Below are 14315 nucleotides of genomic sequence, written 5' to 3'. Positions count from 1 at the left end.
TGACTGCATCAGAGCATACCCAGGTTTATTGATTTTGTCAGCAAGGCCTCCGTTTGTTTGAAACAGACAGTCGGTGAGGTGCAGAATCCTCACATGGTGTCCAAAGAACAAATGTTTATGCTTCGTCTCTCACACTTTGCCAGCCAAGAGAAAATGTTTAATATATCTAAGCAAGTCCATGTGTCGGGGCAACGCAGAAGCTTGTTGAACGTCTACAGGAGGACTGCCAAAACAAATAAGGTCATGGTTTCTTTTGAAAACCCTTTAAAACATGTATTTTCTTGCGTGGCCACATGTCCTTATGGAAACAATTAACAGCAGGTACAATGTGTTTTGGGTTGGTGGTCAGGGATTGGCAGAACACTGGATAGACATGGTCTTGCAAGTCATTCAGCTGAAATTTAATATAAATTGAGAGAAGATTGTATGGAACTTAAGGCTATACCCATTTATAATCTGACGGACTCAAATGGTTAACTGATGTGTAAACCAGAGCGTTGCATTTGTTGGCAAAACTGTTTTGTTACATCACTATGATAATGCAGACTAATTGGCAGATAGACATATGACACACAAAAGACAACATATGAATAGAACTGATACAGCAAGTGGCGGTCAAGATAGTGGGAAAGTAGCAGCATTGTCAGAGCCCAGATGCTCTACAAATCTCACAGTGCATTGTGCATTGGCCTAAGATATAATATAACAAGAACTTGAGTAAAAGTCAAACGGCTTCCTGTATCTGTGTCTACAGTTTAGAAGTGAATGGTGGGCTTTACACCTGAAGAAGGGATGCACATTTCGATCAATTTTGCTGTCGACTAACCGACACTAATTAACCTGCAACAAACTGAAGAGAAAAAAAAGAAAAATTCATAAAAAAATACAAATCCAGACAGTAAAATTGTGACTAACAGAAAATACTATGCAAGCATACAAGAAATGTTCATTAAGAGAACCACGCAACAATAGCAAGCCTATCGTCTTTCAGTCAAAAGGCTATAGCCTATTATTGAACATGGAACTCCAGTAATGAAGCAGCTAATAAAACGGCCTTTTCAAAATTCAATTTGCGGAAAACCCCGTTCTAAACAGCCGACCTAATGAGAGTGGTTCCACATGTGACAGATGAAAATCTCAGTTAGAAACATAGAACGAGGGGGACTCTAATAGCAACAACTAGGATGGTCTCTGGCTTCTGAACAACAAAAGAAAGTTATGAAAACCAATAGAACAGGAGAGAAATGCTGGTTAATGGCATGAGGAAGTCAAAATAATTGCTTACACGTTTCTATGGATGGATTTAGGCTACTAGGCTACTTTGAAGCAAGGTAAGACATGGCTCATTATTTGAAGTAAAGTAAACCGTTCAGGTTTCAAACAATTATACTGCCTCAAGCTCACATTGCAAAATGGTGGGTGACGCACTGATAACCTGCCTACAGCCTATGCACTCAAATGACGAAAGGGAGGCGCGTTTTAATTGCGAGTTGAGATTGAGAAACAAAAATATTAGCTCTTTTTAATCCTAGCCATCAAAATCGTAGCCGTGGGCTTACAAAAGCATGTTTCACTCAAGCTCTCGCAGTCTCAGTGCAGAATTAAACGTTTATCCACATTTCTCCAAACATAACATTTCGAAGTTGCTCCAAACATTACATTTCAAAGTGCTTTTGACACCTTGGGTTGATCCTGCTGTTCTTTATTGTTCCATTTCTTCAAATGTCAAATTTAGAAGGATTAAGTTTAGGCACTCATTCCCGAATGGTACAGGTAAGGGTTAAGGTTTGGGAACGGGTTAAAGCGAAACCATAATAAAAATTTAAAAAATGAAGAAAAAAAAACAGTGTCCACCACAGTGATAGAACACAGAACCTTCTGATCCGGAGTCATGGGATTAGGCACATCCCCATCACCCTTGCAAAATCAAAATAACATGGTAATAGCGCTCACTGTTTCCCCAAGGACATGGGTAGACGTCCAATTTCGAAGTCAAACTTGAACGATCTCCCTGGTTTCACTCCAGTACCAGCTTTCTGAGGAGCTACTCTTGTTTTACAGCTGATTGGCTATTCCACTCCTCAAACAAAGTTATGTATGCTGTGCGCGTGTGATAAATAATGTACACGATGACTAACGAAAATACACAAGCGCCAATTTAATACCACTCAATTATGAAAATGTACTCGGACTGATAAGCATTTTCACGACAGTAATGGAGGACGTAATACAGGAGCACAGTCCTGCTCATCCCAGAAGGGGTCTAAGAACTACCTATTTATCACCGTCTTCAAAGAGCAGGCATTTAGTTTAGCCTTAGTTCCACCCAACATGTCCAACACTGCCTAAGAACATGAACCACTCCCCCCCTCTACCGCTCCCTCAAACACTTGTCATTTGTGTGGGTGAGAGCCTGATCAGCAATGTGGTTGAGGTCAAAAAGGCCAAGGGGAGTTTAACTAAGCAAACTCGCACCACTAATACCAAAACTTTACAGCAGATTCAAAAGCTGTCCAAAAAGTTCAGACAACACCTGTAACAAAATAAGAATAAAGTGTGTGTTTTTCCTCACTTACCGTATTGGTGGGATCGTCTTGCAGTATTGAATCATACTGCTTGCTGGCATCCTCGTACCTTCAAAAGGCAGAAGAGGAAGAAGAAGAAAAAAAAGGACTCACCAGTCAAGACAAATTAGGTGGTGGGGAAATCAAACAGAGTTCAAGGCAATCAAGTTTCTGTACACAATGCAGCCGGTCTCTATGGTTACACTGTGAACCCTTGCCAAAATCAGCAGTGATCTAAAAGAGGAAATAAACAGTCATTACTGTTGCTGCTCAAATAGCCTGCGTTGTGAGAGGCTTACGCCACTTAACAATGAGTCAAGAAACCAATACATAAGAGTAGGGAAGCAAAATGATTTGAAGAGTGTATGCACAATTATTGCCTTTGATTTGTTTAAAGGTGAATCAAATCAATCTGTTCAGTTTCGTTTTAAAGGCCTTTCTTCTGAGCCGTGTAGAATAATAGCCTACCTTCCATTACACACAAGTCTGATCAGAGTTATATTCAACACAATGTGTGTTTTAAAGTTACGGGGCAAAAGGGGGAATCCATACGATTCTGTTTAAAATGAGTGCGTTATGAACTGTAAATATCAAACCATGCAGAAATTTCCTGGCAACAGGGAGGTGGGGAGGCGTGTTCACTTCACTTGTCATGTCAAATCATGGGTCCGCAGGGATGATTTTGAACTTGTTTTTTTTATTAGAGGCGAACTGCAATGCTAACGGTTTAGCAGCCAAAAAGCCGGGGCTCCCTGATCAAAACCTGTTCTGCCCACCACAACCTACAACAGAAGCAACTCTGTTTCCCATTAGTAATGAGCAGCCCCACTTCCAGTGCCACTCCTTCACTCACATCCACTTTATTACTCTACTGCACTCTGGGAGATTTCAGATGGCACCAGGCAACCACTCCTGAGCCACTTTGATATCCTTTATTTACTGGGGGGGCCTCAACGAGACACAGTGTGTGTGTGTGTGTGTGTGTGTGTGGGGGGGGGGGATAGTTAGTTGTTTGAAGCTGTGTCATTCCAGTGTACCTCCGCCTGAAGCCAATTAGAGGCCAGTGTGTGCCATTTATTTAATCTGACAGTGCAGGAGCAATCATTCTCAATTATCACATCAACTCTGACATAACAGATAAACGAGTCATGGTGATCAGTGGTGGTAAACAGATTGAATTACCCTTACTCCAGTTCCAGTCAAAAATACTGTGTTTATCTTGTTCCCTTTCTGTTTTTATGAATCACATTTGCAGATTTAAAAATAAACCGTGCTTAGAAGAAACAAAGCTGAAACTGTGTTGGCATGTCAATATTTACAGGCAGGCAAGACCTCGCCTCTCAGCTCGCAGACGAAAAGCACAACAAGAGAATGAAAAAAAATAGAAAAAACAGAAGATTGAGGGACCCCCAGAATAGCAGTGGGAGCAAACCACTTCCTTCCTGGGGAATCCCTCGCTCAGGCTAAAAGGGCCGAGCACTCAAACATTCACTTATTTTTTTCTTCCCCTTTTTGCCAGTGGAATGGTTGTTTCCAACACAAACAGAGAGCCCACCACACACACACACCCAGACCATCGTACCACTTAGGATCTACAGTACACCCCACCCCCCTTTACCACGGGCCTATAGGGTAAATTCTGTTTAATTCAATCACTTTCTGACAGCATCCCTTTTGATTTCAACTAAACTTTCCATACGTTTGCCCATGGAAAAAGTGGTCAGAAAGTGACTTTTTGGACTTGAATGCCAAAACATTCAGGAGATAAAGGTGCTCAAAGTGCAACCATTATCCATACCATGTCTTCATCACTGGAAAAGATCAACAGTTGAGTTTGAGATAGTTTAAAAGCTTACAAAAAGCGGTCAAACTTGTAATTATTTATTGAAAAAAATGTTTTGTAATAAAAAGAAATAAACCTTTAACGTCAATTATCTAAAAACACAAACTCCAGATTTCCTTCCATATTCGCATATGTTGTAGCTTAGACCCTATTTCACATCTGAGGTTTTTGTGTTGTGCCCGCCATCGGTTGAGACACAACATGCTCTTGAATACAGGGTGAGTGCCATTTAGGGCTGACCCCATTTAGTCGACAGGTCGATTGTTTGGTCTATAGGCTGTTGGTCGACAGAGATATTTTTAGTCGAGCGGTCGCAAATTGTTTACATTTTTTGATGGCACAAAAGACACCTGTCTGACTTGTGCCTGTCTCAGCGGACGTATCCATTGCAGAGGCCGAGGGGATGGCACTGTGAATCACTCTAAGACAGTGGTTCCCAACCAGAGGTACTAGGACCCCTGGGGGTATTTGGCCTATCCACAGGGGGTACTTGAGAAGAACCATGAGACCATAGGCTTACTGATAAAAATGCACATGGGGGGGTACTTCAGGGGTACTGCGGCAGAGAAAGATGCAATTGTTGGTTCAGTAAGTGAAAAAGGTTGGGAACCATTGCTCTAAGACATCCAGTGCCTTCAGAAAGTATTCATACCCCTTGACTTATTCCACATTTTGTTGTGTTACAGCCTGAATTCAACATGGATTAAATCGATTAATTCCCACCCATCTACACACAATAACACATACTGACAAAGTGAAAACGTGTTTTTAGACATTTTTGCAAATTGACTGAAAATGAAATACAGAAATATCACAGTCAATACTTTGTAGAAGCACCTTTGAGCGGCGATTACAGCTTTAAGTCATCGAGAGTATGTCTATCAGCTAAGCACATCTGAATTTTTTTTACCATTCTTTCTTGCAGATTCTCTCAAGTTCTGTTAAGTTAGATGGGGAGCGGCAGTGAACAGCAATCTTCAAGTCTTTCCACAGATTTTCAAATGGGATTCAAGTCTGGGCTTTGGCTGGGACACTTAAGGACTTTCACATTCTTGTTCTGAAGCCATTCCAGCGTTGCTTTGGCTGTCTGCTTAGGGCCATTGTCCTGTTGGAATATAAATCTTTGCCACAGTCTAAGGTCGTTTGCACTCTAAAGCAGGTTCTCATCAAGGATTTTCCTGTATTTGGCTTCCTTCATTGTTCCCTCAACCCTTACCAGTCTCCCAGTCCCTGCCACTGAAAAGAATCCCCATAGCATGATGCTGCCTTATCCTCTCTCGTGTGCCTTTTTGCAAAGTCCAGGCATGCAGTCTTGTGCTTTTTCCTCTGGAGTGGCTTACGTCTGGCCACTCTCCCATAAAGCCCAGATTGGTGAAGTGCTATCGCGACTGTTGTCCTATTGACAGTTTCTCTCATCTCAGCCAAAGAAATCTGTAGTTCTGTCAGAGCAGTCACTGGGTTCTTGGTCACTTCCCTGACCAGGGTCCTTCTTGCCCGGTTGCATAGTTTGGTCGGAAGGCCAGCTCTAGGCAGAGTCTGGATAGTTCTATATTTTTTCCATTTCCCACGGAGATAATTTTGCTCTTGGAAACTTTCAACACTCTAGAAATTGTTTTATACCCTTCCCCAGATATACAGTACAAGTCAAAAGTTTGGACACACCTACTCATTCAAGTTTTTTTTTGTACTATTTTCTACATTGTAGAATAATAGTGAAGTCATCAAAACTATGGAATCAAGTAGTAACCAATAAAAAAAAAGTGTTAAACAAATCTAAATATATTTTATATTTTTGATTCTTCAAAGTAGCCACCCTTTGCCTTCATGACAGCTTTGCACACTCTTGGCATTCTCTCAACCAGTTTCCCCTGGAATTATTTTCCAAAAGTCTTGGAGTTCCCACATATGCTGAGCACTTGTTGGCTGCTTTTCCTTCACTCTGCGGTCCAACTCATCCCAAAACATCTCAATTGGGTTGAGGTCGGATGATTGTGGAGGCCAGGTCATTTGACGCAGCACTCCATCACTCTCCTTCTTGGTTAAATAGCCCTTACACAGCCTGGAGGTGTGTTGGGACATTGTCCTGCTGAAAAACAAATGGTAACAGAATAGGTAACAGAATAAAAAATAAAATAAAAATGTAATTAGTTGATGTTACTGTAGGCTATATGTAAAACAAAAAAAAAACATCAAAAACACATTAATTCAAGCGTTCAATACATTTTATTTGTGGAAATAGAGACGAATATATTGATAAAAGTCAACTTGTCCGAGAGAGATTTACATGGTTATCAAAACATCACGCCAGGGTAAAGCCTACACTAAACACAGCCCTTATTTTAAGTGTTTAAAAAAATTCCTATGGGAAAAATGAATGGTGGAAACCATTTGACCGCTAGGTGTTATGGGTATCATGACACCTCCATTGTGGGGCTCAATTAGGCCTACTTAAGACAAAATATTTTTAAACGTCTGCAGTATGGCAGCATTTCATTGTAGTTAAGGATGACGCCAAAAAAGAGGAAGGCAAAACCTGCAAACAGCTTACCATAGTTGGACAACGAACAAGACATAACACTTGAAAACAGTAAATTAGCCTACTTTGTTTTTCTAGTTGCAGATTCTAGTTGACAGATTGTATATGCTTGTCAACGGCCGCTGCAGTGGAGCTCTCCAAGGTGATGAACTGAATTTTCACGAGTGCTTTCTCCCGCATTGGACAGAGGTCGCTCTCTGCCGTTCTGAAACAATCTTCGGTGCGCTGTTGAATTGGCGCAATCCTGGTTTGCATGTTAAACAACATAATTCTTCATTTTCACTTGGCCTTCTCAAATAAAGTTAAAACAAGACTTATCGTGTAGCCTATTACCGGCAACTTCCAGAGCGTAATGGTAGAATCTGCAAAGGCCAGAAGTACCGAAAGTAACAACAATTCTAGTACCTAACCGTTTTTCATGTTATTGTATCAAAAAGGTACAGAGGTTTCGGTATACCGTGCAACGCTAGCGTGTGCCGTTGAACATTTTCTTCACAACAAACATAGGCTCATTCTGTTCAGAACATACCATGTCATCTTGTAACCCTACATCAAACATAGTGATCACAAATGTTGACATTGTATATGACATGAGTTTTAAGATTTGGAAATGTGAAGTGCACATTTGGACTGACGGGTGTTTTGCTAGCTTGTATGACATCAATGAGGTATTTTTTATAAATCTTCAATGTCTCATCTTAATTTACAGCATTTCTCTCCCTCACACAACAACAAAAAATTGCAAAAGTTGCCCAATTACAAAAGTTGCCCAATTGCGCGTTGCTCAAATTCAGAACGGCTGTCAGTCAGAGCTCTAGCATGTTACTGTACGTTCCAATTTAGGCGCTTATTAGTGCCCAAATCTTCCATTTTAAACCCGGGTACGGGTGTGAAGGGTTAAAGCATCAGACAAGCACAGTACATGTAATTGATTTTATTAAAACACATAGGGTGTGTCTATATGGAAAAATACACGTTATTATAAATAAAATGTTTTTTTTGGGGGGGGGGGGGGGTTTGTAGGGGACAGCCCTAGTGTTATTTCAAGCATAGCAATATAATTCATATAATGGACAAATTCCTTCAGACCACTGCAATTTAGCCAGTACATCATCGAAATGTAAAATGAATTGACATTTTTTATTTCTAATTACTGCCACAAATATGACCACCGGTCCACCCACCAGTGAATTTCATGCCTTTTCTATTACAGTATCTACATTTCTATGATTTCAATAGGTTTCTTATGGAGGATTGACAGTATAATTTAAAATAACATATTCCAATTCAAGTCAACATTCTCTGATGTGTGGACCTCCAACCATCTGTGGTACCATTTGAAAGTTGAAATGTTATTCCCATTTTAGTACATTTATCAGCCAAAACATGACAACCAACCTGTGTTCAAGAGAATGTTGCCTCAATTTAGATTATGAGATTACCTTAGATTATGTAAAATAGGGTCTAAGCTACAACATTTGTTTTTTTTATTTAACCTTTATTTCACTAGGCAAGTTAGTTCAGAACAAATACACTGCTCAAAAAAAATAAAGGGAACACTAAAATAACACATCCTAGATCTGAATGAATGAAATAATCTTGTTAAATACTTTTTTCTTTACATAGTTGAATGTGCTGACAACAAAATCACACAAAAATAATCAATGGAAATCCAAATTTATCAACCCATGGAGGTCTGGATTTGCAGTCACACTCAAAATTAAAGTGGAAAACCACACTAGAGGCTGATCCAACTTTGATGTAATGTCCTTAAAACAAGTCAAAATGAGGCTCAGTAGTGTGTGTGGCCTCCACGTGCCTGTATGACCTCCCTACAAATGCCTGGGCATGCTCCTGATGAAGTGGCGGATGGTCTCCTGAGGGATCTCCTCCCAGACCTGGACTAAAGCATCCGCCAACTCCTGGACAGTCTGTGGTGCAACGTGGCGTTGGTGGATGGAGCGAGACATGATGTCCCAGATGTGCTCAATTGGATTCAGGTCTGGGGAACGGGCGGGCCAGTCCATAGCATCAATGCCTTCCTCATTATGAAGGAAAAGGAAACCGCACACTGCTCTTGATAGTATCACTGATATTTAATAAGCTTACGTATCGGCCTCACGGGCCGAGCTTTTGTCAGAGCTTTTGTGAATTTTCTGAAAACAGCACCTCTATATAGACCTAGCCCCACCCACATCCGTTCCACACAGGAAAACGGTTTCAAATAAATGAGATCATTACGTGTCCCACCACCCATGTTATTTACATTATTAAATGTCCATGTGGGCTCTGCTATGTCAGTAAGACCTCCCGCTCTCTCAAACAGAGAATTAGTGAACATAAAAGTTCAATGAGGCGAAACGACAGGGATTATCCAGTCGCAGTACATTTTAATGACCTAAAACATGACATTTCTACCTTTAGATTTTGTGGCATAGAGAAAGTCAAGATATAAGACAGGGGAGGTGATATTAATAATACTCTGAGCAAAAGAGAATGTTTTTGGATTTTCACCCTCCAGACATTATTTCCTAAAGGACTTAATGATGAAATGCCTATGTATGTTATGTTGTGAATTTGAACATGGATTATGTGCCTATTTAAGATTACTCTGATGTTTTTCGTATGATGTACCCAATGATTAATGAAAACTTGCTATGTCCTCATTGTGGTTTTACGGACGTGTTCAATGCGTCTTATTTATACACTTTTGTAGTGTTTGTGAAATGCATATTGTTATGTTTGGTAGCACTTATTTATTTTTCCTTTGCCTCCAACCCCTTTCCATGCGTGGAACGGATGTGGGTGGGGCTAGGTCTACATAGAGGTGCTGTTTTCAGAAAATTCACAAAAGCTCTGACGAAGGCCGTGAGGCCGATGCGTAAGCTTATTAAATATCAGTGATACTATCAAGAGCAGTGTGCGGTTTCCTTTTTCCTTCATCCTGTTTCAACTGTTGCCATGCACCTGCAATTTGATTGCTCAGATGTGCGAGTGCCTTTTGAATTTTTTTAAAATCATTATAAAATAGTTTGACAACCCTGTTTGTAAGCTTTTAAATTCTGTAAATCTCAACTGCTTTTCTTTTCCAATGATGAAGACATGGAAGTCTCAATGGGTCAACTTTGAAAGGGAAATGAGAGGGAAAGGGGATACCTAGTCAGTTGCACAACTTAATGCATTCAACCGAGCACCTTTATCTCTTGAATGTTTTGGCATTCATGTCCAAAGTCACTTTCTGAGCACTTCTGCAATGGACAAACACAGTTGAAGTCAGAAGTTTACATACACCTTAGCCAAATACATTTAAACTCAGTTTTTCACAATTCCTGACATTTAATCCTAGTAAAAATTCCCTGTCTTAGGTCAGTTAGGATCACCACTTTATTTTAAGAATGTGAAATGTCAGAATAATGGTAAAGAGAAGGATTTATTTTAGCTTTTATTTATATCATCACATTCCCAGTGGTTCAGAAGTTTACATAAACTGAATTAGTATTTGGTAGCATTGCCTTTAAATTGTTTAACTTGGGTCAAACTTTTCAGGTAGCCTTCCACAAGCTTCCCACATTAAGTTGGGTGAATTTTGGCCCATTCCTCCTGACAGAGCTGGTGTAACTGAGTCAGGTTTCTAGGCCTCCTTGCTCGCGCACACTTTTTCAGTTCTGCCCACATATTTTCTATAGGATTGAGGTCAGAGCTTTGTGATGGCCACTCCAATACCTTGACTTTGTTGTCCTTAAGCCATTTTGCCACAACTTTATAAGTATGCTTGGGGTCATTGTCCATTTGAAAGACCCACTTGCGACCAAGCTTTATCTTCCTGACTGATGTCTTGAGATGTTGCTTCAATATATCCACATAATTTTCCTGCCTCATGATGCCATCGATTTTGTGAAGTGCACCAGTCCCTCCTGCAGCAAAGCACCCCCAAAACATGATGCTGCCACCCCCGTGCTTCACGGTTCGGATGATGTTCTTCAGCTTGCAAGTCTCCCCCCTTTTCCTCCAAACATAATGGTCATTATGGCCAAACAGTTCTATTTATGTTTCATCAGACCAGAGGACATTTCTCCAAAATGTACAATCTTTGTCCCCATGTGCACTTGCAAACCGTAGCCTGGCTTTTTTTATGGCGGTTTTGGAGCAGTGGCTTCTTCCTTGCTGAGCGGCCTTTCAGGTTATGTCGATATAGGACTGGTTTTACTGTGGATATAAATACTTTTGCACCTGTTTCCTACAGCATCTTCACAAGGTCCTTTGCTGTTGTTCTGGGATTGATTTGCACTTTTCACACCAAAGTATGTTCATCTCTAGGAGACAGAACGTGTCTCCTTCCTGAGCGGTATGACGGCTATGTGGTCCCATGGTGTTTATACTTGCGTACCATTGTTTGTACAGATGAACATGGTACCTTCAGGCGTTTAGAAATTGCTCCCAAGGATGAACCAGACTTGTGGAGGTCTACAATGTTTTTTTCTGAGGTCTTGGTTGATTTCTTTTGATTTTCCCATGACGTCAAGCAGAGGCACTGAGTTTGAAGGTAGGCCTTGAAATACATCCACAGGTACACCTCCAATTGACTCAAATTATGTCAATTAGCCTATCAGAAGCTTCTAAAGCCATGACATTATTTTCTGGAATTTTCCAAGCTGTTTAAAGGCATAGTCAACTTTGTGTATGTAAACTTCTGACCCACTGGAATTATGATACAGTGAGTTATAAGTGAAATAGTCTGTAAACAATTGTTGGGAAAATTACTTGTGTCATGCACAAAGTAGATGTCCTAACCGACTTGCCAAAGCTATAGTTTGTTAACAATACATTTGTTGAGTGGTTGAAACACTTAGGTTGGAGTTATTAAACTAGTTTATGTAAACTTCCGACTTCAACTGTATGTATGGAAGGTTTCGTTCAAATCAAAAGGGATGCTGTCAAAAAAGTGATTGAATTCAAATGGATTTACCCTTTAGTCTTTCGGCCATATTACAGTGAGAGACTCTGAAGCTTACTTTTCCAAAGCCTCCAGCCGCATGCCTGCTAATCGCTTCACTCGTTGGCTACCTGGGAACTGCCTCTTCAGTTCCTGTAGACAAGTCTGCAAGGGAAGTGGGCAGACGGGAGGTGCAATTAGAGTTGGCTGGCTGCAACATGTTACAAGCATACAGGACACATACACTTTCTACTACTTATAGCCCCCATGCAGTCTTTGTAATTGTATTTTTAAATCACTGCAAATGATCACTCTGTTTATTTCATGAAAATAACATTTTACATTTACATTCTAGTCAGTTAGCAGACGCTCTTATCCAGAGCGACTTACAGTTAGTGCACTCAACTTAGAGATTCTCCGGTACTTTTGTCAACTTTCTTGCCAGTAGTTCTGAAACTAGCACTCACGAGCCAAAAGTGGTCCCCTGAAAATTGCGTACTACGTCACATATGTGCACCACGTCATTGCTCTCTCTCTATCGGTCTCTCTCTGCTGTTTTCACTGTGCAGTTGGGTACGCCCCGCAGATAACGCTGGGCGGGCCTCTTGATAGCGGTCACTCAAATGAGAGGGGCTGAAGCTCATTGGCAAGAACTCAAATTGCTAAGGGGCTGGCCCACATGGGGGGAAATGTAGGGAAAAAGGCATAGCACAGCTTCAAGAAAACAGTCGCCTTCAAAACTAGGGATTTCATGACCACCCCTCCGTAAAATGTATGCACGCATGACTTTGGATAAAAACATCTGCTAAATGGCATATATTATTATATCATGGCTAATTGGAGGTAAAACTGTAATTACGCTCATAGATTATGCATGTATGAACTACACATTGACACATCCAGACCTTAGACTCCAAAGTATGTCTTATTGGCTGACTACGCACACTGCTCGCGCGAGCGCCAACGAGGGACTGCATTGCCAAGGGCTAAAATAGAAGTCAGTTCTATTTCTGACGCAGATCGCGCTGCAAGTCCTGCCTCTCCCATCTCCTCATTGATTTATAGAAGAAGGTACCCACGTGCCATTTCCTCATTGGTTATACCCACGTGGGTGACTGAAAGACGAACGAGGTCAGTGGCAGAAATGCACCTAATTTATGAAGGTTGCCAATCGCAATATAAAGTCAAGAAAAGAAAAGGCCTGGAAGGAGGAGAGATAACTAGAAACGATTCGGTTGACCGTTTTATGTGTGGATTAATTGGTGGAGTAGAGGACCTTGTGTTTTTCAGGTAAAATAACAACTCAATGTTTATATCCCAGGACAAATTAGCTAGCAACAGCAAGCTAGCTAAATAGGTAAAATTAGCTAGCAAGTGCAAGCTAGCTAGCTAAATTGCCATACATTTTTAATGCTTTTCGACCTGTCCCCAAATTAATATAATTGGTTCAGAGTTTGTTTTGATATTTTAACCTGCGTGTTGTGATCGCGTTTGGTGTGGGGGGACAAAATAAGTAAACAGCTGATCAGAGTAGAGAGGGGGACAATTTACTACAACGTACTGGACAATATCAATGTTCAGGTGAGAGCCAGGTTTGACCACTTCGGTAAACTTAATTTCTTTGGCTTAGTGGACTGCAACATTGTTCAAACAATGTCACAAAAGTTCAACACCAGCAACTGGTGGTCATTGTTCAGAATAATCAGATCAGATTCTGTCATGCTGTGGGGAAAAACTCCATCCTGAAAAGGCTGACATTCCAGGATTTTTTTCAAAAAGCTCTTACTCTAAAAGGGCATTATCATAAATTCACAATTTAAGTGTTTTTTTTTCAACCTCAGTATGGAAATATCATACAAAAAAAGAAAATCGTCTTTTTGACCGCACTGCCCCTTTAAACAAACAAATATACTGTATCCATGTAAAACATGAATGGTTTTGAGATGTCATATGCAGTGGGTTTTTTGTGTGTTTTTTTATGACGTAATCCAGTCCGCCCAGACAATTGAGAGGGATAGTTGATTTCCATTTATGGGATCCATGATAAAAGATCACAGTCCTGAAGAAATGATGTGAAAATCAGCAGTTGACGTGGTTTAAGATCATGTTGGCTTGTGGCTACCCACAATTCACCACTTGCTACTATAAAAAGGAGAGGCAGGATGCTGTTTACGGTGAGTTTTTTTTTCTCCCGTCTCTATGAGGGAACTGGAGTTTGTTTTTTCACACACTCATGAGAGGTGAGGAATGGTTATCGTCACGTCCAACGATATCCTGGATGAGAGGGAAAATCTGTTCTGCAGCCCGGATCATTTGACCTATCCAACTACAGTCGTGGTCTTTCTCACTGGCAGCAGGTGATTGGACAACTTTACGTAATCTCGTTTTGTCTTCGCCAATATTCTTTGCAATGCATAGGGAATCCTTGCAAAACATCCT

The 14315-nt window shown here is 40.7% G+C and overlaps 1 protein-coding gene across 2 annotated transcripts in view; it reads right to left on the bottom strand.

Annotated features, from left to right (window-relative positions):
* Positions 1–14315, bottom strand: part of LOC106583752 (ER membrane protein complex subunit 2) — a 70596-nt gene that overhangs the window by 27925 nt on the left and 28356 nt on the right. For both annotated transcript variants that reach the window (XM_014168311.3, XM_045704666.2), the window contains exons 4-5: positions 11956–12041; positions 2577–2634 (exon numbers count right to left, since the gene is read on the bottom strand). In XM_014168311.3, coding sequence (XP_014023786.2) covers positions 2577–2634; positions 11956–12041 — 144 coding nt within the window. The remainder of the gene's footprint in view (positions 1–2576; positions 2635–11955; positions 12042–14315) is intronic.

The sequence above is a fragment of the Salmo salar genome, chromosome 02 (genome assembly GCF_965601325.2).
Source record: "Salmo salar chromosome 02, fSalSal1, whole genome shotgun sequence".
Taxonomy (NCBI): Eukaryota; Metazoa; Chordata; class Actinopteri; order Salmoniformes; family Salmonidae; genus Salmo; species Salmo salar.
Note: the sequence above shows the minus strand (reverse complement) of the source record. Positions and strands in the feature narration are given on the sequence as shown.